The sequence below is a fragment of the Zootoca vivipara genome, chromosome 13 (assembly GCF_965207765.1).
Source record: "Zootoca vivipara chromosome 13, rZooViv2.hap1.1, whole genome shotgun sequence".
Lineage (NCBI taxonomy): Eukaryota > Metazoa > Chordata > Lepidosauria > Squamata > Lacertidae > Zootoca > Zootoca vivipara.
This window is the reverse complement of record NC_142596.1, coordinates 40,196,085-40,222,217: the sequence shown is the minus strand read 5'-3', so window position 1 is coordinate 40,222,217 and position 26,133 is coordinate 40,196,085. Positions and strand designations below refer to the sequence as shown.

The following is a 26,133-nucleotide window of genomic DNA, read 5'->3' as shown; positions in this document are numbered from 1 at the left end:
GCCACACCCAGTGCCAGCCCTACTGCAAATCCTCAAAAGTTTTTGCCTGGCTGAAATGCATCCTTGAACTTCTGGCCTGGTTGGATGAAGAATGGTAGAGAGGCAAGTGTGTGTGTGTTTAGAAATTAGCCTACTATATAAATACAGAAGTTACATTCCTTGCTCCACCCACTTTGGCCCCTGGCCGCGCCCACAACTGGCATGTGACCCCTGGAAGGTTCTCCACTCCTGCTTAGCAGGATGGCATAGATTTCCCTGCTTCTTTGTTCCACTGCATCCCTCCTCTCTCTCTGACACAAGCACACACATGAGGTAGAAGAGGAAGTCCGGGATAGCTCACTCGGTAGAGCGTGGGACTTTTAAATCTCAGGGTCGTGCATTGCAGGGGGTTGGACTAGATGGCTCTCATGGTCCCTTCCAATTCTATGATTCCCAGAGTGGCAGTCCAGAAAGACAGAGTGGCTTCAGTGTTCAGCAAAACAGATTATACCGAGGGCCACATGAAATGAGACGGGGGGGCTGCAGGGTGCAGGTTCCCCATCTGAGCTCTGTATTGTTTGGAGCAACCAAAGAGGACACTGCCAGAAACTCATGCAGTCTCTTGCATGCTCTTTATCTATGTCTCCGGATTAAGGTCTAGCTAGGCTTTCATTTATCTGCTGGAACTTACAAGCAGCTTTAGAGGGTGGGAATCCCCATTGGAAGCTGCTTCTTATTCCACCCCGCTCTGAAAGTAAAAGAAATGTGTTCCCTTAAGTTGATATTTATGACACGGAAGCAGAAGCAAATCCTTTCCTGGGATTACAGTTTCCAAGAACAGGCCATTTGGATTGAGGGGATTAATAGAGTTAATGCAAGGAAACCTCCAGGGTTCTACTCTGCTGCGGCTGTGCTCATCAGCAAGCACGACTCAAAAGCAGCACCCCTGACATCGGGGGGGGGGGGGTTGCTTATTTATTCAAGGCGTTTGTGCCCCAACTCTTCAGACAAAAAGACTTCCCAGGTGGCTTACAAAAATCAGTAGTCTGTGCCTTCAGCCTTGCAGTCTAAATAAAAAAGACAGGATGCATTAAGGGAAAAAAGGAATGGGAGGGAAGAGGTAGAAATGATATTGCAGGCCAAATTTGAACCCCTGGTGGTGCCTCTCCTCATATTAACCAATCCGGAACCTGCAATCATAATCTGAGGTCCTTTTTCGTGTGCCCCCTCCACAAGAGGTCCAGAAGATGGCAACACGAAAACAGGCCTTTTCTGTGGTGGCTCCCCATTTGTGGAATAAGCTCATCTGGCACCTTTGTAACATACGGTATCTTTAGGCACCAGGCAATACCTTTCCTTTATACCCAGGCCTTTGGCTGATTGAACTATCCGTAGCCTTTTAAATGTGTTTGCGCCGAAGGGGGAGGGGAAGGTTATTGGTTGGTTCATTCTGTATTTTGTGTTCTCATTTTGTGTTTTTATGCTGTAAACCACCCTCTGATCTTCAGATGAATATTAATAAATAATAATGATCACAAGTGGAGAGAGGGCTGTCATAGAATCATAGACTTGGAAGGGACACCCCAATGGTCATTTAGTCCAACCCCCTGCAATGCAGAAATCCTGCTTGTAGATGTCCCATAGGCACCTTGTTGGTCACTGTGAGAACAGGATGTTGGACTAGATGGGCCTTTGGCCTGATCCAGCAGGGCTCTAGCATTCTTATGCCATTCACTTCTATCAGGATTTTTGGGAGATAATTTCCTGTTGGATAATGCAATGGGCTGGGAGTAAAATCTCACAATGTCTTTTAATACCGTGTCTATTTTAAGCCAAAATAATAATCTAGACACTCATAAGCTTTCCTCTCTCCCCTCCCACTTCACAAGTCAAATCTTATATTTCCGGTGAAAAATTGCCCAGTGTGCTGCTTCACAGTAAAGTTTGCTCCTTCCCCAGAAAAAAACAATACAGTATAATAATAACTAATGGCTGACGGAAAACTCCAAGTATTATTTGTTATTCACTTATTTAAAGCTTTTTATTTTTCACCACTCCCTGCTCCTTAGCCAAAAAGGCTCCCAGAGCAACTTATATAAGATCAATAACAAACAAATCAGTTCTCTGACCTCAGAATTACAATCTAAAAGACACGCCAACAAAAAGCTGAAGGGGTTGAGAAGGGAAGAGGAATATAAGTAAATCCAGGAGCCAGTTCTAAAAAGTTACAAAGTTACAAAGTTACAACAACAACAACAACAACAACAACAACAACAACAACAACAACAACAACAACAACAACATCATATTATTTATACCCTGCCCATCTGGCTGGGTCTCCCCAGCCACTCTGGGTGGCTTCCAACAGAAAAATAAAACACAGTAATCTATTAAACATTAAAAGCCTCCCTGAACAGGGCTGCCTTCAGATGTCTTCTAAAAGTCTGGTAGTTGTTTTCCTTTTTGACATCTGTTGGGAGGGCGTTCCACAGGGCAGGCGCCACCACCGAGAAGGCCCTCTGCCTAGTTCCCTGCAACTTGGCTTCTTGCAACGAGGGAACCGCCAGAAGGCCCTTGGAGCTGGATCTCAGTGTCCGGGCAGAATGATGGAGGTGGAGACATTCCTTCAGGTATACTGGACCGAGGCCATTTAGGGCTTTAAAGGTCAGCACCAACACTTTGAATTGTGCTCGGAAACATACTGGGAGCCAATGTAGATCTTTCAAGACCGGTGTTATGTGGTCTCGGTGGCCGCTCCCAGTCACCAGTCTAGCTGCCGCATTCTGGATTAGTTGTAGTTTCCGAGTCACCTTCAAAGGTAGCCCCACGTAGAGCGCATTGCAGTAGTCCAAGCAGGAGATAACTAGAGCATGCACCACTCTGGCTAGACAGTCTGCAGGCAGGTAGGGTCTCAGCCTGCGTACCAGATGGAGCTGATAGACAGCTGCCCTGGACACAGAATTGACTTGCGCCTCCATGGACAGCTGTAAGTCCAAAATGACTCCCAGGCTGCGCATCTGGTCCTTCAGGGGCACAGCTACCCCATTCAGAACCAGGGAATCCTCCACACCTGCCCGCCTCCTGTCCCCCACGAACAGTACTTCTGTCTTGTCAGGATTCAACCTCAATCTGTTAGCCGCCATCCATCCTCCAACCGCCTCCAGGCACTCACACAGGACCTTCACCGCCTTCACTGGTTCTGATTTGAAAGAGAGGTAGAGCTGGGTATCATCCGCATACTGATGAACACCCAGCCCAAACCCCCTGATGATCTCAGGCCAGGAGGAAGGAGCGGAACCACTGTATAACAGTGCCCCCAGCTCCCAACCCCTCTAGACGGTCCAGAAGGATGTTATGGTCGATGGTGTCAAAAGCCGCTGAGAGATCCAGCAGGACTAAAAACAGCTCTCACCTTTGTCCCTAGCCTGCCGGAGATCATCAACCAGTGCAACCAGGGCAGTTTCAGTCCCATGATGAGGCCTGAATCCCGACTGGAAGGGATCCAAATGGTCCGCTTCTTCCCGGCATGCCTGGAGTTGTTCAGCAACCACTCGCTCAATCACCTTGCCCAAGAATGGAAGATTTGAGACTGGGTGATAGTTGGCCATATTAGCCGCATCTAAAGATGGTTTTTTAAGAAGCAGTTTAATGACCACCTCTTTCAACGGGTCTGGGAATACTCCCTCATAGAGGGAAGCATTTACCACCCCGCGGAGCCCATCACCCAGCCCATTCCGGCTCGCTTTTATTAGCCAGGATGGGCAAGGGTCAAGGAGACAGGTGGTTGGTTTCACTCGTCCAAGCAGCCTGTCCACATGCTCGGAGGTAACAGATTGAAATTGATCCCATGAAACATGACTAAACAGGGCTCCAGCACTCTCCCACCCCGGCCCTGCTCCCACGGTGGAGTCTACCTCCCTCCGAATCTGAGCGACTTTATCTGCAAAAAACTTTGCAAAAGCATTGCAGGAGTTCTTATAATGAACTTCTGATGATGGTATAAGACAGGATTGAAGGAGAAACGGCTGCTGGAGCCTGATGGAATGTCTACTGCTAGGTGACAGGAATGAGCTTGATGGAGTTGCTTTTTTGGTAGAGCTGATGGGTGTAGGCTCTGATCTCCCCTCTCTCTTTCTGCTGTAGCCTGATGGAATAGCTGCTGGTAGATGGCAGGAGAAAGGAAAGAGCCTGATGGAACTGGTATTTCAGCAGCAGCGACAAAGGGGACCCTGTTGTCTCATCTCTCCCTTTGCTGTAGCCTGATGGAATGTCTGCTGCTTGGATGCTTTTAGAAGCCACATTGATACTACAGAACCAGAAGCACTGGAACTTTCTCCAGACTTCCATTTCTTTGCTTTTAGCTCAACACCCCACCCCACCCCCAAAAGGATTCAACAACACTGGGGAGCTTCCATCGGCCTGCCAAATCCTGTCTCTTGTGCTACATAAGCAGCACACTCACAGGCTGAACATCGGAAACAGATGGAATGATTGGGAGTTGTTATCGCCTAGTGTCAATGGGAAGGAATGTCCCTTGTTGAAAAAGTAACAGACAGCACAGTCGGTTCTGGGTGGTCAGAAAGCTTTGTATCCAACTGAGCTGAACCCGGCTTTCCCCAATCCATCTTCTACGCTATGTCATGCATGTAACAAAAAGGAAGCTCATGAAATCACATACTAAGAACCCCATCTACAAACTAGGTAGCCCCCATCTATTTTTCAAGTTCCAGGAGTTTCTCAGGCAGAAAATAAAATAGTAAATGAAGTTTGTATTTGGCACAGCTGTGTGATACTGAACAAATCCGGATATGCACAGGAAACCTCTATACAATGTGTATTGTTAACCAGCAGATGTGTTTGAAACTATTTTCACAATGAGAGTAATTTTCCATTCTTTATTGCTTTTGTTTTATGCCTTGGGAGACAATACAGTGCAAAAGTTATGCTAATATCTTGATGAACTGCTCCTCATCCCCCCCCTCAAAAGGCAATTACAAGTAACAATTATGTTTTCTTTCCTTTGCAAACAATAGCATCGGCTCTCAAAATATTTAGCATAGCCTGTGTACATACCATATATTTAAAGCACATTCCCCACCCCACCCCAGAATCCTGGGAACTGTAGTTTATCCCTTAAAGGTAAAGGTAAAGGGACCCCTGACCATTAGGTCCAGTCGTGACCGACTCTGGGATTGCGCGCTCATCTCGCATTATTGGCCGAGGGAGCCGGCGTATAGCATTCAGGTCATGCAGCCAGCATGACAAAGCCGCTTCTGGCAAACCAGAGCAGCACATGGAAACACTGTTTACCTTCCCGCTGTAACAGTTCCTATTTATCTACTTGCATTTTGACATGCTTTCGAACTGCTAGGTTGGCAGGAGCTGGGACCAAGCAACGGGAGCTCACCCCGTCACAGGGATTCGAACCGCCGACCTTCTGATCAGCAAGCCCTAGGCTCTGGGTCCCTCCAGTTTATCCCTTACAGGGCAACAATTCCAAGCACACATCACAAGTTCCCAGGATTATTTGGGGGAGAAAGTGCTTTAAATGTATGTTGTGTGTTGTTGTTGTTTAGTCGTTTAGTCGTGTCCGACTCTTCGTGACCCCATGGACCAGAGCACGCCAGGCGCTCCTGTCTTGCACTGCCTCCTGCAGTTTGGTCAAACTCATGTTCGTAGCTATGTTGTGTACTCAGCCATAAAATGACTTACAAGTTGTATACAGACCACTCTCTAAGCTGTTGGCAGTGGTAGCGCCATCAAGGTAGGACTTTGGGGCAGAATTCAGCTCCCCACCCTCTGACTCAGTAGAAAGAGCAAGAGGACTCCCAAATGCAGCCAAGCAGGTTGACTGCATGTTTAAGTAAGTGAAGTAATACCAAAAAAACTCTCTCCCAAAAGTAATGAATATAATACAAGAGTTTGGTCAAGTGGATTTAAATTAAAGAAAAGTAAGATCAAATTGTTACTAAAAAAACCCTTAAAGAATCTGAAAGGAAAGAAATAACAGAAATGATGGGTACATAAAAAAGTGTGTATGGATAATTGCAAAAAATATAAATATTTTTAAAGATAATTACGAAAAAAATTGGCATGAAATCAAAAGAAATATGGAAATATGGAACAGGATGAATCTCTCTTTATTGGGAAGAATTGCAACTATAAAAAATGAATGTACTTCCAAGGATGTTATTCCTCTTCCACAACATTCCAGTAATAACGGGAAATACATGCTTCAAAGAATGGCAAAGAGAGATCTCAAGATTTATCTGGAATGGGGAAAAGCCAAGGATAAAAAATAAGATACTTACAGATGCAAAAGAAAGAGGCGGATTCTCACTTCCAGATTTAAAACTGCACTATGAAGCTGCATCCCTAATATGGATCCAGGATTGGATCAAGTTAGATAGGGAGGAAATAACAGAACTGGAAGGACATAACAGGTATGGATGGCATGCTTATCAATGGTATGGAAAGGCGAAAATACATAAAGGGTTTCACAATCATATAATAAGGAGATCATTGTTTAAAGTGTGGGGAAAATATAAAGACTTACTAGAACCTAATACACCTTGGTGGTTATCACCTACTAAGGCACTGTCACTTAAAACATTGGGGGGAAAGGGAGAATGGCCAACATATAGAGCGTTATTGGTAGAACAGGAGGGGAAATTAAAACTGAAAGAATATGAATAAATAAAAGAGCATCTTCAAAGTTGGTTGCACCATAGATAGCTAAAGGATATTTTGAAAGAGGACAATAAGAAAGGTTTTTCATATTCGTTTTCCAAATTCCAAAAGGAAGTGATAGAAGAAAATTCAAAATTATTATAAAAAGGCATACAATATCCTTTTGGAGTGGGAAACTAAAGATGAAGAAGTAAAGTTGGTACTGTAATGATAAAATGGGCACAAGATATAGGCCACAATATACAATTTGAAGACTGGATAAAACTGTGGAAAGTAAATTTGAAATTTACAGATTGTATACTGTTGAGAGATAATTATATGAAGATGATGTATAGATGGTATATATCACCGGTCAAACTAGCAAAAATGTATAAAAATGAAAGGAAGGAGTGTTGGAGGTGTGAGGCTGAACATACTTTTTATCATATGTGGTGGGACTGTAAAAACGTAAAAATGTATTGGGAAGTGACATATAATTAATTGAAGAAAATGTTGGAAATAACATTTGTTAAACAACCAGAAGCCTTCCTGTTAGGTATTTTAGGTCAAGATCTGCCGAAAGAGATTGGGACATTATTCATGTATGCTACTACGGCGGCAAGAATTCTGATAGCACAAAAATTGAAGACTGGAGAAATTCCAACTAAAGAACAATGGCAAGAGAAATTGATGAATTATGCAGAACTGGCAAAACTGACGGACAGACTTCAAGAAAACGACAACAGTGACTTTGAAAAAGAGTGGGAACTATTTATAATATACTTGCAGAAACAAAGGAAGACTATTGACTTGATGGCAGGATTTAAATAAACACTCACACCTTTATTAACAAAGAACATTTAAAATAACAAAGAAATTATATAGTGGATTTTTAAGAAACAGCAGTATGTAATAAGGGGGAAACAAACCAGAAGTGGAAGCTGGGGGAAGCCTGGGAGGGAAGGGAAGAGGTGACGCAATATAAATGTTATTGATATGAGATGTATGTAATGATAGAAAAAGAAAAGTGAAAAATAATAATTAAAAAAGTAAGTGAAGTAATAGACATTATCATTCAGAGATGGGACAAGACTGTAAGATCATAAAGTTCTCCATGCTTCTCTGCTGTCCTTATTTGGGTTTTTCTTCCCCCTGCTTTTTGCGGCACTTCTTTTAATTGTCACTCATTCGTTTTACATGTACCGTGTTTCTCCGAAAATAAGACACCGTCTTATATTTATTTTTCCTCAAAAAACAATAACACTATGGCTTATTTTCAGGGGTTGTCTTATTTTTTATTAAGTATGGTACAGTTTAACCTACAAGGTTAAACTGCCTATCAGTATGGCTTATTTTTGGGGTATGGCTTATATTCCTTGAATGCTTGAAAATCCTGCTATGGCTTATTTTATGGCTACGTCTTATTTTCGGAGAATCAGGGTATATTGCATACTGCAGCCTTGAATGTTATTAGAGACAGAAAGGCAAGAGATGAACATTTTAAAATAAAAGTAAAATAAAGAACAAGTAGAAGTCAGTCGCGTGCAATAAAAATGCAATTTAAAGCACTGTTTAATACAATTGAGACAAATTTTGCAAAAGAAACACATACACAATAGTGATCTTAGGCTTCTATTATCAGCTATTTAATTGCAGGTGTCATTTTGAAATGAGTTTCAGATTGCCCAAGTTGTTATTGCTTTAAAGGAACGTGCTGCTGTTAGCATGTGCATGTGTTTTAAAAGGGGGATGGGAATCAATGTACCATTAATAGCTGCATCTTAACTATGATAAGCCAGTCAGAAAACAAAGAATAAATACAGTAGAACTGAAGACTTAATAAGGTTAGCTTCTGCAAAGCCCATCATTAAACCTGCGGGGACCCTCCATTTCAACACACTAATGAGGCATGTGCTACAGCCTGCATGTGCTCGTTGCAAAATACTTAATTGGCCAGGAGCCAGGCAGGCTCAAGAAACAACAAACTATCAACCTTAAAACCTTACTCATGCCGTGGCACTTCCATGCTGGGGCACGCTTAACAGGGGGAACCAGGGGATCAGCTTCTAACCTCCGGAATCCAGATCTTTAAGGCCATCAAAATCTCCAAAGTTAAACAACAGAATTCATTCTCACAAGACGTAGTGATGGCCATCGGTTTGGATAGCTTTAGAAGAGGACACACAACAAATTCATAGACGATCAAGCTATCAGTGGCTATTGATGCTGTTGGCTGCGTTCCGCCTCCACATGCTTCCGAATTCCAGTTGATGGAAACCGCAGGAGGGGAGAGTGCTGTAGTGCTTTAGTCCTGCTTGTGAGCTTCCCATTTGGTTGGCCATGGTGAGAACAGGATGTGGGACTGGATGGGCCACTGGCCTGATCCAGCCAGCTCGTCTCATGTCTCAAGGACTGCTTTTGCTTTGCCTCAAAAATGGCAGAGCTGAAGGGATGCACACTCTGGCCTCTGCCAGAAACAAGACTCAGCTCCGTAAGTCAACTATCCTAGGACTGCAGAGCAGAAGGGAAGCACATCCATTGGACATGGTGCAAAGAGCTGCTGGGAATGTACTGAGTTAAAGGCAGGTTTGAGGAACCTCTGGACCTCCATATGTTGCCAAACTGCAACTTCTATCTGTCACGGCAAGCATGGCCAAAGGGCAGGGATGACAGGAGTTGTAGTTCAGCAACATACAGAGAACCAAAGGTTCTCCCACACCTGGTTTAAGAGCTTGCTTGTTTTGTGTGTGTGTATCATTGCAATTTGTTACTAGATCAAAAGGCAGGGTGTAAATATTGGGTCTTGTGACTGTATAATAAACGGCTGAATCTTCTAAAGAAAGATCTGTCAGGACCCCAATATTCTATATCCAACAGAGGATAGCCTGATCCCTCTGGAGAAATTCACAAGCAATGCAGGATAGTGATGTTCATCCTCTGTAATTTGTCTGGTACTTGGAGGCACAGCTGCTCTTGCACACAGAGACTTGACTTATCATGGCCAACCTATAGACCAGTCTTCCCCAACCTGGTGCCCTCCAGATGTTTTGGCTGACAGCTCTCATCAGCCCCAGACAACATGGTCAAGGATGAAAGAAGCTGTTGATCAAAACATCTTGCAGTCGTTAGACTGAGGAAGGCTGCTACATAATAATACTATAAGCTGGTATATAATAATACTATAAGCTGTCTTGAGAACTACGGTTAAGTAGGTACAGAGTAATAGTTAAAATAAATCACTACATTTCAGAAAACAAATTAATCACTGAAAACTGACCTCAAAACATTTTTCCTTTTTAGCCTGATGTAGCAGTTCTGCCATTCCTGGTAGAAGCACAGGAAATATGTAGCATTCCAATAATTCTCTTGGAGTACCTGGACAAAAATTATTCTTGAGAATTCATTTTTATGCAGTAATATTGTTTGTGTTCACACATCATAGCCAAGCCATTATGGCCAGGTTCAGGGTCTCTCTTCTTTCTCTCCCTGGTTGATTTTACTACTACTTTTTTGTCTTGCAAAAGTACAATTCTAAATAAATATGTCCAGGTTGCTCGTCGGGGCAAGACAGTTTGAGCATATTATACCAATCCTGGTGCAACTGCACTGGCTGCCAATTAGTTTCCAGGCCCAATTCAAAGTGGTGGTTTTGACCTTAAATGGGTCAGGACGGCAGCACCTCAAGGAATGCCTATCCCCTTGTGAACTGACTCATATCCTGCAATCACCATTTGAGGCCCATCTTCATGTGAAGCCGAGAGGGTGGCAAAACAAGAACGGGCCTTTTCTGTGGTGGCTCCCCGTTAGTGGAATGCTCTCCCTCGGGAGGTTTAACTAGTGCCTACTTTACAGATCTTTAGGCACTAGGTGAAAACGTTTCTCTTTAACTGGGGCCTTTCACTTATTAACATTCTATGTCCTTTTAAATGTCTTTTGGAAGGGGGATTATTGGTTTGTTTTTGTTCTTGTTTTTATTATGCATTTTGTGTTTTCACTTTGTATCTTTATGTTGCAAACCGGCCTATGATTTTCGGATGACGGGTGATATACAAATTTAAAAAATAACAACAAATAAGCTGTACTCCGACTTACAGGTTTTTAGGTCAGGCAGCTCAGGTGATGTTGGTAGAGAAAGGAAAGAAGGGGTCTTTGCAGCAACCGATTCATCCGTAAGAGGTGATTTGCTCAGATCTCCACTCAAATCTGGTGAAGTTTCAGCACCTACAGGAGCCTCCTTAAAATCAAATTTAATAATATAAATATCCTGGCATAATTACAAAAAAATACATTTTAAACAAGCTGCTCCCCAAAAGGAACCCAGACTCAAAATATAGCCTGGAGCTAGAGAAGTGCAGTGAACAGAATGTTATAAATGGACAGGTGAGATCCAGATTCAAATAAATCCCCACTTATTAATTTCTTAAATTTGTATCACACCCCTCTTTCTAAAGAGCCTAGGGTAGCGAACATAAATGTTAAAGCAGTACAATTTAATATAGAATAAAACACTTTTAAATCATTCAAAAACAATTGAAAACCATCCAAACACATTTTAAAACAGTAATATATTCTCACAATTGATTTTCATGGCTGTACGCCATAATCATCACAAATACAATAAATAAAGGCTTGGCATATCTCCCTTTGCATGTCATGAGTCTATCTCCTATATTGGTTTCACCTTTTAAGTTGAATTACTGAAATAAATGAACTTTTTGAAGATATTCTAATTTTTCAAGTTTCACCTGTACCTTTTCATTCACATACAGATCAATGGTACAGATCAATGGCTGGTAGAGAGGATTAACATCGGCAAGTAGGATGTTGTCAGATCTTGGGTGGTGTGAATGGAGTGTTGTTAGCCTGGAGGCTGGGAACAAAGGGTGTTTGGGTGGTTTTCCTTTCCTGCGGTTGTTGACTAGCAGTTCTGTTTATTCTTTAATTTTCAGCAAAAAAAAAAAATTCATTCAGTAGCACCTTTCAGGAAAAACTTGGGGAGTTCCTCTTGGGGCTATCAATATGCAGATCGCATGGCCATAGATATGGAGACTACATGGCCAGGGTCTTGTTATCAGTGTATGGTGTTAAGCCTCTTTTGCATGATTGTCAGTCAGTGTTGGAGTGAAGTTCCTTCCACATACCTTTATTAATTCTAAATTGCCTTTATGTTGTAATTTTGTGCGTATTTACAGAATTATTTCTAGACTCAGTAGGTGGTGCTGTGGTGGTGGCATTTTGACAACTGACAGTTCATGAGGAGGAAAGGCAATAATATTCACAATTGTGGTGCAGCAAATAAAACAAGATTGTAAGATTTTAAGCTAAAAGCAATAGAAAAATAATACAAAGTTATCCGTTACATTTTTATACATACATGCATTGATACAAGTAAAAGGACACATTCTTGGAGAAAGGAGCAGAGAGATACATTCAGATACATTTTGGGGCATGAGCAGAAAGATACAATTTTAAAGATACAAAAAAAGGATACCAAAAATACATATTTCAAAAGCACAAGTCTTTCTTGGAGCAGCCTTCGGTAGCACACACATGGAGAATGTGGGGAATGTGGATAGAGGCAAGATACAGTTTTGATTCCCCTCTCTGATCCTGATTTCTCTTAGTAATAATAATAATTTATTATTTATACCCCGCCCATCTGGCCGGGTTCCCCCAGCCACTCTGGGCGGCTTCCAACAAAACATTAAAATACAGAAATCAGAAATCAGAAATTAGGACATCTGAGAAGAGGGACTGATTGTTAAAACCACTTTAGGAACTGTAACTCTGCAAGGGGAATAGGGGTCTCCTAACAACTATCAGTGGGACGCAGGTAGCACTGTGGGTTAAACCACTGAGCCTAGGGCTTGCCTGTGATGGAGTGAGCTCCCGTTGTCAAAGTGCAAGCAGATAAATAGGTGCTGTGCCACTCCAAGCAGGAAGGTAAACGTTTCCATGTGCTGCTCTGGTTCGCCAGAAGTGGCTTAGTCATGCTGGCCACATGACCTGGAAGCTGTACGCCGGCTCCCTCGGCCAGTAAAGCAAGATGAGTGCCACAACCCCAGAGTTGGGCATGACTGGACCTAATGTTCAGGGGTCCCTTTACCTTTACCTTTAACAACTATCAGCACCCATAACAAATTATACATCTCTGGATTAATGGGGGGGGCATGGTTCTGCAGAGATCTCCAGTCTCTACCTGCATTCATGGCAGAGATTCAAATGATATGAACGAATGCAAATGTCAAGTCTAGATTACCATCCTTCAACCTTGTCCCCCACCCCGCTTCCTTCATCCTTTTGATCAAGAAGGATTTGCTCAAATATGCAAGAACACAGAGGATAAAATCCATGCATATTTCCATGCAATGCTGATTTGTAAAGAGGATGTTGCCACGTGAAGTGGAGAACAGAGCTGTGCAAAACAGTACCTGCTACTTAGTATTAGACGAATACCTTGGATTTGTCTCTGCAATGAAATCTGCAAAGTAAGGAATATCCAGGAAGATAAGAAGAACTGGGAAAAATCAAACAGTCAGTCTGCCTAGTCTAGCCTCTCATTTCCTACAGGGAGCCCAAACGCAGGACATGAGGGCAGCCGCCAACCCCCATCTTTTGTTCCGCTGCAGCCACTATTCGGTGATACAGTGCCTTTGAAGTTGGAGGATCGACACCAAGGGAGAGGAACTGAACCCTTACAGAATTGGGGACATTTCAGTTGAGGGAAAAAGGCGAGCCAGAGGTGACATGATAAAAGTTTAGAAAATTAGGCATGGCAAGGAGAAAGTGGGTAGAGATGGGGAAGGGGGGGGGAGTTTCTTACTTTCTCCTAACACCAGGACTCATGGACATCCAAATGCAGCTGAATGTTGAAAGATACAGGATGGATCTTCTTTCACACAGCAATTGTCTTTACCTGAGAAGTAACTACAGGCTCCTGCTTAGGTTCCAGAGGAACCTCCCTCTTCTGGTCCAAAGTGTCAGGATGGGGAGGCTGCATTGCTTCAAATTCTGGGGAGGGGGAGAAAGAAAAGAAAAGGAGGGGGTGAAAGTGTCAGGTTTTCGTTGCTCCTAGGGAGTGCCGGATTCACGTACTGTACAAGCTAAAAAAGCTATAGCTTAGGGCCCCACTATCTTGCCCCCCCCTAAAAAATTTAAAGGGTAAAAAACTGGATGTACATTTCCAAAATATAAGATAAAAACAAATCAAATAAAACCTACATACAGCAACAGTGTTTTGTGTTGTGTATGGACCTACTAGGTCCATAAATTACCATATAGCATACAGGTGAAACTCGGAAAATTAGAATATCGTCAAAAAGTGCATTTATTTCAGTAACGCAACTTAAAAGGTGAAACCAATATATGAGATAGATGCATGACATGCAAAGCAAGATATGTCAAGCCTTTATTTGTTGTAATTGTAATTATTTGTCGTTAGGCGGGTCAATTATAAATGGAATGTAATTAATGAAATGTAACAGCGATCTTTATTTTTGTATTATTGTAACTATTTGTTTTATAACTGTGGAATTTCCAAAAGAAAGCATTTGTAAAAATTAAAAATTAAAAATAAATAAATGGCATTACTGAAATAAATGCACTTTTCGACGATATTCTAATTTTCTGAGTTTCACCTGTATATTCAACACACACAAAAAAAAACATCGACAATTTGTTGTTGACAAAGGACAGCTGGACATTTAAAGGGCCCCCATTACTCTTCAGTAGCTTATGGCCTCATCAAACCTAAATCCGGCCCTGCTCCTAGGGTAGGTCTGGATAGATCACGCCCCCAATTTGCACCGAGGCATTTGCAGAAGATGCGGGCAAAAGGGGGGGGGCAAGCGTGGGGGGTGGGGGGAGAGGAGGGTCTCCCACCTGCGCAGATTTGGTCCCAGAGGTTGGGGGCCGGGAGTTCCTCCATAGCAGCCGCGGCAGGAGGAGGAATTGGGAGCGGTTGCTAGGCAACCTCAAAGCCGGCGGCGGTTTCCCCGCTAGGCCGCGGCGCCTGTTTTTCCTTCCGGGTCAGGAGGCGAGGTGCTTTTCGCTGCTTTCGAAGAAGCGGCGCCCAGGTAGGGAACTGGGATCGTAGGAGGAGGAGGCAGGCAGGCCAACGGCCCCCGCTTCCCTTCCTCAGGCCAGGTGAGCGGCGGTGGGGTGGGGAGGATAGAGGGAGGGGTCGGTTTCTGAGGGGTGAGGGGAAGCTTTGGCTTCCGTAGGGCTGGGATGCCCGTGACCCCCAAGCTGCGGTGCGGTGGGGTGGGGTGGGGTGGGGGAAGAACTGCGGCCTTCCAGATCCTGCCGGCCTCCCGGCTCTCCTCACTCCCAGGCCGCGTGGCTCATGGCCGAGGCTGCCGTGGGAGGAGTTGGGAGTCCTGCAAAATCAGGAGAGTCCTGGTGTCCATGTCATTTCTTTTTCTTTTATTTTTATACCGCCCTTCATCCGAGGGTCTCAAGGCGGCTTGCGGCAGAAAAAACAACAACCCAGGAATGCGTAACATAATAAACAAAATAATCACACCCACACCTTTTTTTTTTTTTGGAAAGGCCACAGGTGGTTTAAGTAAGTAGCCAAAGGCCTGGGAGAAGAGGAACATTTTCTCCAATCAGAATCAGAAGAATCTTTATTTTGCATCAGCCACTAGTCATAGCAATAAAATAAAATAAAACGTACTGAAGAGAGAGGTGAAAACTTAACTATAGAAAATACATTTTTTTGGGGGGGGGGTTACATCAATAATCAAATAATAGACCTTATTCTAAATGCCCCCCCAAAAAACCTTGCAGTTTTTGCTGTCACCTGATCATCTTGATCTGCTAAAAAGAAAGGGCACAGTAGCAATAATTGGGTGGCCTGGCATAGACAATAATAGAGGGGTAATAACATCGAATCTTTATAAAGAGTGCAAGACAGAAGCATATGAGCCACTGACTCAATTCTGCACGCCTAAAGAGATGTAACAAAGTATGGTTTTAAAAGTATGGTCGTGATTTATTTATTTTTCAATTTTATTGTTTTGTCTTTTTGTAAACAGCTTTAAAAAGAACGAACAAGCAGTGTATAAATTGTATGAAAATAAATAAGCCTCTCTGGGGGGCAGTGTTCCACAAATGGAACCACTACAGAAAAGACTCATTCTACCCCCTCCACCTCTTCTCCCGTTTTTCTTCCTAATGTAACACTAATGTCTCAACAAATGAAACGGACCTGTAGAAAATGTAACTTTAAAAAGGAGACATTGCACATACTTTTGTAAACAAAGAAATCTTTAATAAAAAAATTACTTAAAAAGAAAAGACTTGTTCTTCAGTTGCCGCTCCTGGTTTGAGACCAGGATACCTAAAATATTGTCACACCCCTTATATGCCCAGCCAGTCACTGTGCTCTTCAGAAGAGAGCCTCATGCAGGTACCATCTTTACAGGAGGTCCTTTAGCGTGGTGGCATCCCCCCCCCTTTGAACTCTAACCCTAACCCTAACCCTATCCTACTAGGCAGGTGCTGCCTCTGCTGCCTTGTTGACCATCCAACAAGCCTTTTAAATGGAGGTCTTTATTCCAGCCTGCATCAGAACTATTTTCACCTGTGCTTTTTATAAAAAATATGAAGTTGCTTTTAATTGTTTTCTATGTAGAACTGTTTTCGATTATCTTTACACTTGCGTAGGGTTTTAACTGTTTTATTTGCTTTATATTCACATATTTTATTGCTGTAAGTCACCTTGTGGTGAAGGAAAAGGAATAAATCTTATCTAATAAATAAGGGTGGGAACACATATTGTTTGTCCACATGGAGATGTGTGATAAGATGGGGAAAATAGACCCAATATGTATGAAATGTTCATGAATATGTGCCTTTAACACTATTTTTTTTCTGTATACCTTCCTGCCTGACTCCTTTTGGACTGTTAAACATAAGAACACAAGAGGAGCCATGCTGGATCAGTCCAAGTGCCCATCTATCATAGAATTGTAGGGTTGGAAGGCATCTTATATTTACGGTAGCCATTTGGATGCCTATGGCAAGCAGGACATGTTGTTGTCACCTCAGAAATGGTCATTTAGAGCAGCGTTTCTCAACCGCTGTTCCGCGGCACACTAGTGTGCCGCGAGACGCTGGCTGGTGTGCCGCGACGTGTGGCGACGAGAAGGGCGATTTGCATTGTCACGTGCCGGAAAGCAATATTTCTCCTCCTCTTTCCCAAAGCTCAGTGCAAACGAGCCTGGCGGCCGCCAATATACAACGCTGACCCGCTGGAAAGCAATATTTGGCAAGTGTTTCTTACAGTCATAATTATAATATAGGGCGGCACAGAGTTAATTTTTAAAACTTTTTTAATGGTGGTGTGCCTCGTGATTTTTTTCACAGAACAAGTGTGCCGTGGCCCAAAAAAGGTTGAGAAACACTGATTTAGAGGCCTGTTCCTCTGATTCTATAGTACATACAGAAATCATGACTAGTTGCCATTGACCACCTTATCCTTCATGAAATTGCATAATTCCCATTTAAAGCTATCTAAATTGGCTGTATGCCCACAGTCTGTTGTAACAAAGAATGTCACTGGAATTGCTTGCAATGAAGGACAGTGCTACTTATTTAACTTATTTAAGAGTATAGAGATCATCTGCTTCCCCTGCAACAGAAAATGTGTCAAGCATGGAAATAGCTGCCAAAAAAGAGAGACCATGTTTCAAGTTGCTGATAAATTATTAGTAGCCTAATGTGTTTCAGCAGGGAAAAAAATTATTCTTCTCATGGGGGAAGGGAGAGAGGAGCACACAAACCTGGAGGGAGGCTAAGCTTGTTCACATCTTGCTAAACTATAATGATACCACTATAGTAAGTTACTACTTGGTAAATGGGTGTCTGCTTTTTGTTTTTCAGAATAGTCATAAAGGATGCAAAGAACAAAACTGATAAATCTGTGCAGATAAATAATAAAGTTAACGCTATGGTTAGAAACCAGACAGTTGTTGCAATAGAAGAAAATGGCTATTATGATTTACAAACCAAAGTCAAGGCAAAGAAAAAGAAGTGCTTGGTAAATGGAGAGGGTTCAGATCAGATAGATTCAATGAAGAAAAATGCTTCCAAATTGAAGAGCAAAGGTTGTACAAACCTTCCCATTGTTATAGAAAGCAGTTCATATTCAGAATTATTAAATGAAACTGATGAAATGCCTAAGAAGCTCAAGAGAAAAGGAACACAAAGATTTTCTTGTGATCAAGATGGTGATTGTGAGATTTCTAGTAAAGAGCTGCCAATAGAACAGCAGGAAGCCACTATTTTCATTAGTAAGAAACGCAAAAGGGATATTACAGACAGTGGTGGAATTGGTGATGGATTTCCTGCAAAGAAAAAGAAAAAACACAAACCTGCTCACTGTGTAATACAACTTAGTGGAGAAGATGAGGATGAGCCTGTAAGACACATCTCCAAAAAACAAAAAAACATTTCTCAGGAGACTATGTTTCATGACGGAAAAAAGATTCAGACAGGTGACAGGGATATTGTCAAGGAAAAAAAAGTTTGCTGTTTAAAAGAAAAAGGTATCGCCAACACTGAACACCAGTTAGAAGAAGAATTTGGTTATATGAGGAGATCTCTTGCTTTTCAACAGATTCTAGAGGGCACAACCAATGTATCAGAAGAAGAAAGCAAAGTAATGAAGAAGAAGAGGAAGAAAAAGAAAAGAAAGCAACCTCTTCTGACATTAGAGGATAACCAGGACAATCAGTCTGGTGTTTCTATTGAAAGCCAACCAAAACAAAAATCTAAAAGAAAGCCAAGCGATGGCAAGGAGAAAACGGGTCTGATCTCAAACTCTGAACAAGACAGCAAAGTGAAGAAGAAGAAAATGAAGAAGAGGAAAACCCAGACCAAAGTTGAAAGCGATCATTCAGCTCTCTTGGAGGATGATGGAGATGTGGCTACAAATGAGAGCTGGTCAGCAACAAAGAGGACTAAGAACGCCCCCAAATCCAAAAAGGCACAAGACCATGTAGTGAGCTGGGAAGATGGCAGATCTGAAAATGACAGCAGGCAGCACATCAAGAAGAAGAAGAAGAAGAAAAAGGACCGGGAGAACAGAGGCTCCAAAGCCTGTGGAGAAGAGCCCAGTTTCAAGAAAGCAAAGATTAAACAAGAACCAAAGGTAGTTTCTAAATAGAACTTACTATTTGCCATTTCTTATGTAGTTTGTTTTTATCCCACCTGTCCTCCAGTAAGGTCAGAGTGTCATGTGTGATTCTGCTTCCCTCTCCCTTGCCCTCCCCTGCCCCCATTTTAGCACCACGAGAGCCTGATGGAGTAGGTTGGGTTGGGCTGGGCTGGAAAAGTGTAGCTCACCCAAAATTCATGGCTGAATGAGGATTTGAAACTTTTAGCATTCTTTGAGAATGTCAGTAAGTACAGTATATAAGTAGGGGTGACCCAGTCAACATTGTGTCTTTAAATTTTTGAAAACCTTTTGTCATAAAGCTCCTCACCAAAGACTTTTGGGATAAGAGGACAGGTTCAATAAACTTGGAAGCAGAGAGTAGAAATAAATACACAGTTCTTACAATGGAGGAATGTAAGAAGTAAATGCAGCCTCCCAGACTTTAAAACATCCTTTCTGTGCATTTGTGTATTTGAGAACTGCTTGTCTTGCAGATGCTTTTTGCCTTTGCAAATTCTTGTATGCATAAAAGGGTTGAAATTGTGCCTTTTCTTTCCTGCAAGTAACATTTTGGACACTTCTCCCCTCAACTTCTTGACGTTTCTAACCAGTTTTACAATCAAACGATATTTTTTTTGCCCTCATGCACATATCTTTCCCATTTTTCCATGCCAGTTGAGACGGCAGGCTCTCCAAGAAGAGATTGACAGGGAATCTGGCAAAATGAAGACTGTCAAGGAAGAGGGAGAATCGGTAAGCATGAGCTCTCCAAGAGCCCAGGTAGCAAAGGCAAAGCAGCCCTCCACTGTGGTTGGCTTGTGATGCTAGTCATGTCTGTGGTTTGGCACACCAAGCTCTCATCTGATTGGAAACTTGAGGTCATGCTGTAGAACAAATGAGTCCAGTCTTTAGAGATGCTGAAAGCAGAGCACTCTGACCTCCAGAAAACTGTAATTCCAGTTGTTAATCCTGAAAAATAGCATTTTTGCTCCGATAGTCCCTTAAGGGAATTAGTTGTGATATATTTGCTGTAGAAATTTTGTGTGTTTGTTTGTTTCTATTTGCTGTGGAATATTAATAACAGTAGCCCTTGGACATAGGTGTCACGCTCTGATTAGCACTGCCATGTTTCTTCTCTCCGTGACTGCAAAAGATGACCCAGTCAGAGGTAGAGAATCTGAGGGAGCTTACCTTTTCCCTGCATTTAGTGGACTGCATCATCTAGACAGCATCTTAAAAAGCAGAGACATCACCTTGCCGACAAAGGTCCGTATAGTTAAAGCTATGGTTTTCCCAGTAGTGATGTATGGAAGTGAGAGCTGGACCATAAAGAAGGCTGATCGCCGAAGAATTGATGCTTTTGAATTATGGTGCTGGAGGAGACTCTTGAGAGTCCCATGGACTGCAAGAAGATCAAACCTATCCATTCTTAAGGAAATCAGCCCTGAGTGCTCCCTGGAAGGACAGATCGTGAAGCTGAGGCTCCAATACTTTGGCCACCTCATGAGAAGAGAAGAATCCTTGGAAAAGACCCTGATGTTGGGAAAGATTGAGGGCACTAGGAGAAGGGGACGACAGAGGACGAGATGGTTGGACAGTGTTCTCGAAGCTACGAACATGAGTTTGACCAAACTGCGGGAGGCAGTGCAAGACAGGAGTGCCTGGCGTGCTATGGTCCATGGGGTCACGAAGAGTCGGACACGACTAAACGACTAAACAACAACAACATCATCTAATACTCTTAAGTGCTGGAGGCAATTTCCCCCTTTGAAGAATGTGGTCCCCAAATCCCTGGCGGAAATGAGCTAGGCTATCTTGGGAGCTGGAGTAATGGCACTATTGAGGTTCTCTGTCTTTGCTGACTTAGATGGGGAAATTGAGTCTTAAATTGCCAAGAGGTCCCACTGAGGGGTGTTAAAAGGTTTCTGTACTTTAGGTGAATAGGCCATCTCGGGTATGGATTGGCATCTGCTCACATTAGAAATCCAGCTGTCTCAAAGGGCCACTTCACACATGACAGATTTACTCCCTGAGTTATCACTTCTTTGTAAGAGCATAAGAAGAGCCTCTGTTGGATCAGGCCAGTGGCCCATCTGATCCAGCATCCTGCTCTCACAATGGGAATCCAGATGCCTATTGGAACCATGCAAGCAGGAGCTAAACTGCACTCTCCCCATTTGTGATTCCTACTAACTGCTATTTAGAGATGTAGTGCCTCCAACAGTGAAAGTATGCCTAGTCTAAAGGTTGTTGTTGTTGTTGTTTAGTCGTTTAGTCGTGTCCGACTCTTCGTGACCCCATGGACCATAGCACGCCAGGCACTCCTGTCTTGCACTGCCTCCCGCAGTTTGGTCAAACTCATGTTCGTAGCTTCGAGAACACTGTCCAACCATCTCGTCCTCTGACGTCCCCTTCTCCTAGTGCCCTCAATCTTTCCCAACATCAGGGTCTTTTCCAAGGATTCTTCTCTTCTCATGAGGTGGCCAAAGTATTGGAGCCTCAGCTTCACGATCTGTCCTTCCAGGGAGCACTCAGGGCTGATTTCCTTAAGAATGGATAGGTTTGATCTTCTTGCAGTCCATGGGACTCTCAAGAGGTAAGTGCTGAAAATCAGCTGGTCTGCCTCTGGTCACTGCCTGGATGGTAGACTTGAGAGCGCTACTTTTGCTGCCTTGGCTAGTCCTATTCAGTTATAGCATCATAGAATTGTAGAGGTGGAAGGGGGACCCCCAAGGACCGTCTAGTTCAACCCTCAGCAGTGCAGGAATCACAGCTAAAGAACCCCTGCCAGATGGCGATTCAACATCTGTTTATAAGCCTCTAGTGGAGATTCCACTAGAGTCCACAATCTTTTGCCCAATGTGGCACTTGAACCCACAATCCACCAAGATAGCCCATTCCCCTGTCAAATAGGTCTTGCCATCAGAAAGTTATTCCTAGTGACTGCTAGGATAGCTCAGTCAGTAGAGCATGAGACTATTCATCTCAGGATTGTGGGTTCAAGTGCCACATTGGGCAAAAGATTGTTGCATTTCAAGGGATTGGACTAGATGACCCTCGTGCTGCCTTCAGACTCTACAATTCTAAGTTTAGTTGGAATCTTCTTGTAATCTGAATCCATTGGTATAGATACTACCGTCTAGAGCAGGCTTCCTCAAACTCGGCCCTCCAGATGTTTTTGGCCTACAACTCCCATGATCCCTAGCTAGCAGGACCAGTGGATAGGGATGATGGGAATTGTAGTCTCAAAACATTTGGAGGGCAGAGTTTGAGGAAGCCTGGTCTAGAGCAGCAGAAAACAAGCTTGCTCCATCTTCATTTGACACCCCTTCAGATACTTGAAGGTGTCGGTTTCCTCTCAAGTCTTCTCTTCTCCAGGCTAAATATACCCAGCTCCTTCAACTGTTTCTCATAAGGCTTGGTTTCCATCGTGGTCATCCTCCTCTGCAAATGTTGCAGTTTGTCGTTAAAACTGTAATGCCAGGTGGATGCTGGCAACCTCTAAAAGAGTTGTAGGGTATTTCAAGTCAAGGAGGCTGGACATTTTTATTTTTAGTTTTTGGTAAATGCCCAGTTGTGCTTTAAACGTGCTGTAGAATTGTCTAGATGGCTGTAGAATTGTCCTCCAGCTGACATTTATGCAGGGAATCCCAATCCCTTGGTGACGGCCTATCAGAATGCATTAGCACCTGGAAGAACAGGAGTGACAGAGCCCAATGGCAAGCTTCACAAAAAGCCAGCTAAAAAGGGTAGGGAAAAATAAAGACATGTTGGAGAGCTGCTCGGAGTTAACCTCCAAAATTGCAGGGTTTGGAAAAGCTGTCATTACGCCTGCATGAATCTCACCACCACCACCGCTAAGTAGAATTAATTGTTTGTAAGCTGACATGTCTGGGTGCAGAAGCTGAGAATGGAGGAAGTCTAGACAATTGGAAAGAAGAGTTGGGCATGGTAGGAAAGGAAAAACCAGACGGCAGTGGTTCAGAGAACATCTCCCGTAGGACTTGCGTCTTTCTGTTGGTTCCTTGGATATGCCTGGTGGGCTGTCACTGCCTCTTTTGTTTTGACTGCTGTTGCTGTCACCTACTGATGGTGAGAGGAAGCAGTGGGAGGGATTGGGGGGTGGGAGGGAGAGACAGTGCATGTGTGCGTGAATGTGGGGAGGGGGGTGGAAAGGAAGGGCAAAACAAGGAGAACATTTCTTCTCTTGAATCATCTCTCCCTCTTATATGCCCAACAGAGCACTGCGCTCTGCAGGTGAGGCCCTCCTCCAGATACCGCCTTATCCGGACATCGTACAATGTAGGAACCAGGCCTTTAGCATGGCACTTACGCTTTGTAACTCCCTCTCTTTACATATCAGATAGGCAGTCTCACTTTTTTGGCACCCATTTCCTCTTCCAAACGAGCCACTTAAAGGGAGATTGTAATCCCAATCTTTATTTGTGTTGGACTTGAAATTGTTTTAACACAACGCTTTTATTATCTTGATGTTTTTACTGTTAAGTGGCTTTGGGATGGTTTAGGGGAAGTGATTCATAACTAAATAGATGCATAGGAAGCTGCCTTATTGTCCATCTAACCCAGTATTAGCTATTCTGACTGGCCGTGGCTCTTCAGGTCTCAGAAAAGGGCGTCTAACCCCCTTTCCTGCTTCCTGGCCCTTTTAAAGAGATTGAGTCTGGGACCCTGTGTCTGCAAAGCACATACTCTACCACTGAGCCAGGTGTGGAGAACCTCTGACCCTCCAGATACTGCGGAACTACAACACTCACCATCCCTGGCCATTGCTTGTATTGGCTGGGGCTGCTGGGAATTGTTGTTCGGCAGCACCTGGAGGGCCAAATGTTCCTCCCACCTGCACTAAGCTGTTACTAGTTCTGGCCTGTGCCTCTTTGCCTCCTGCAGCTTCCTCACTTATTTGCATTGATATATTTATATAGACAATCCTGTACTTTGCAGAAGGTATGCTTACTGAGATGCATCCTTTGCTGTCTTGCTCAGGCCATAAGTCATGTGCCATCTTCTAGCATGACAAGACAGTGCAGTGCCCGCTACATATTTTATTTAATATTTATAGACTCTACATTTCATAAGAATACAGGAAAATGGTAGATACCATACAAAATTGCAATAAGATCCATAAAAATGAGTGGGAAAATGATAGAAAAATAAACATTTCAGAGGCCTGTCTGTGTTAAGAACTTTCAGGCAACATCTGAAAGGAGGCAGGGGGGATTCCTGTCAATCCTCTGGTGGCAGGGAGTTCCACAGGGCAGGGCTTGGTCCCTAGTAAAGGCCGACTGAACCTCAGCGGTGTGAGGAGCCACCATCAGACAATCTTAAGTGATTGAGTTGGAGCACTGTGAACGTGTACCCCAGCATCACACTGTTCTTCTGCTGTTTTCCTTCTTTGGCTATAATCTGCATTTGGTTGGCTAATAAACTTGATTTAGGTCCTTTGGGGCACTAATCCACCCTTGTCCCTTGCACTTCAGGATGCCCATTTTGGCCAGTGGACCACAGCGACCTTTGAAAATTCAGAGCAAAAAACCAAGTTTCTCCGGCTGATGGGTGGATTTAAGAAGGGTTCCGTGCCAGTCCAAGGTCCTCCAGCACATGCCTCCAAGCTGAACATGGCTCTGGACAAGAGCAAAGAGCAGAACCTGCAGCAGAAGCTACAGACTGAATTTGAGAAGGCGTTAGCTTGGAAGCACCACAGAGGCATTGGCCTTGGATTTCAGCCTCCCATTCAGAAGCAGGTGCACATAGATAAATTTGCATCAAGATCTATAAAATTTGAAGACTGAGCTATTGGGGAGGCTTTCCTAAATCATGTTTGGTTTCCTTAACAGTGTTTCTTGTGGAGGTGGGGTCAGGGGGGGGGGGAGAACAACATTTGTTGGAATGACTAAGAATGCCAGCAGGCATCAGATTTTTTTTAAAAAAAATGTCGGTGGCTAAATGACCTCTCAGCATAATCATTGAATTGGCTCGTGTATTTCAGACAGGTAAAAAAAATCTCAAATATCTTTATCCCATTAACTTTTTGGCAGCTGGTGTTTGTAAAGGTCAAACTTCATTTTTGAAATGTTCATTAGACTAGCTGTTGGGGGAGGAATGGACATGAAGTTATTGGTCATTTAATGGACTGTCTGTTCACCCTGGCACCCTTTGCTTCCAAGCTTACTTTTCAGTAGCCTGGAGCACTGGTGTTAGACCCACAGTAGTGACAGAATGCCCAAAGCTAAAGAGTTGAGGAGAGACGTAGGTCTGAACAGGCTGAAGCAGCAGAAGCTGAGTTAACTATGTCTTACTGTGCCAAAAAGCTGAACAAAAGATATCCAGAATTGAAATGTCGGCTGCTGCCTTTTGATTGGCACATCTGTTGCCCGATGGTCAGGAGAACACGCAAAGTACAATTTAAATAAGCAGTGCACTTGACCACAGCAGCACTCCTCACTCCTGCCCATTGGCCAATTAAGAGTCCAACAACATCTGGAGTGTCCAGAATCCTCACAAGCATAAAGCCGCACTCAATAAAACAGAAAGCAGTCCTAATTAAGTGGTGATTTGAGTTTTGATGAGAGAGTTGATGCTGGTATGCAGAGGGTTGCACAAAGATTGACAGTATGAGTGACGCATACTGGGCACTGGCAAGTCTCTATTGCCTCAGCCAGGGGGTCGATGGGATTTACCTACCCTTTTTGTTGGCTTGTCAGCTGTTGAAGCTGCACCTGTCCCTGTCTTTTTAAGAGCAGTTTGGTCTGTAGGAAGCAGCAAAGCCTGAACTCTACATATCAACCCTCTCAAAGGCACAAGAGCAGACCCACTCTCACCTCCACCAAGCTGGCAACCTGCCTCATAGGTGGCCAGATATTTGTAATAGTTCCAAACCCCAATATTTAATAGATCAATATTCCTATTAGAGCTGCCATTAAAAAACAACTTTAGTCTAGAAGCCATGAAGTTCCACGTTACTTGTTTGCATAAAACATTCTGCATTGGGTTTGCCCAACTGACTTGTGAGTTGGTTCATATGCAGATATGCCAGATCACACCCATCCACCTACTGCAGTCTATTGTGTCCTCACATGGCAATGGTGATGCATCCAAATTGCATTCTGCCCAAAAGATGTTTGCTTGTTCTGCAAGCATAATGGCTTCCCCTCAGCTCCCTTCCCACAGCTTCCTTGGTGGCTGCTAGAATTCTGCTTGGCAAAATGGCTCAGCAAGTCTCATCATTCCCCCTCCCTTTTATACACTATGCACTTACTAAGCCCCTAGCAACCACTCCCTTAACAGCAGCTGACTTGTGATTT

General features: G+C 43.4%; 2 protein-coding genes across 3 annotated transcripts in view; one reads left to right on the top strand and one right to left on the bottom strand.

The window, feature by feature from the left end:
- IQCK (IQ motif containing K) overlaps positions 1-14,636 on the bottom strand; it is a 38,482-nt gene extending 23,846 nt beyond the window's left edge. For both annotated transcript variants that reach the window (XM_035131208.3, XM_060282390.2), the window contains exons 1-4: positions 14,530-14,636; positions 13,565-13,659; positions 10,741-10,882; positions 9,926-10,023 (exon numbers count right to left, since the gene is read on the bottom strand). In XM_035131208.3, coding sequence (XP_034987099.1) covers positions 9,926-10,023; positions 10,741-10,882; positions 13,565-13,659; positions 14,530-14,575 — 381 coding nt within the window. In that variant the 5' untranslated portion in view covers positions 14,576-14,636. The remainder of the gene's footprint in view (positions 1-9,925; positions 10,024-10,740; positions 10,883-13,564; positions 13,660-14,529) is intronic.
- A 37-nt stretch (positions 14,637-14,673) lies between these two features.
- Positions 14,674-25,372, top strand: KNOP1 (lysine rich nucleolar protein 1). The gene is made up of 4 exons (XM_088657079.1): positions 14,674-14,723; positions 17,536-18,805; positions 19,487-19,564; positions 24,310-25,372. The coding sequence occupies exons 2-4, from the start codon at positions 17,603-17,605 to the stop codon at positions 24,619-24,621; spliced, it is 1,593 nt and encodes a 530-aa protein (XP_088513205.1). The 5' UTR covers positions 14,674-14,723; positions 17,536-17,602; the 3' UTR covers positions 24,622-25,372.
- Positions 25,373-26,133: the final 761 nt, after the last annotated feature.

Bases quoted from the DNA above. Each gene is read 5' to 3' on its own strand.
- KNOP1 (XM_088657079.1), top strand. From the start codon at position 17,603: ATGGTTAGAAACCAGACAGTTGTTGCAATAGAAGAAAATGGCTATTAT. The intron at 18,806-19,486 runs GTAGTTTCTAAA...TTTCCATGCCAG, and splicing joins AGATTAAACAAGAACCAAAG to TTGAGACGGCAGGCTCTCCA. The intron at 19,565-24,309 runs GTAAGCATGAGC...CTTGCACTTCAG, and splicing joins TCAAGGAAGAGGGAGAATCG to GATGCCCATTTTGGCCAGTG.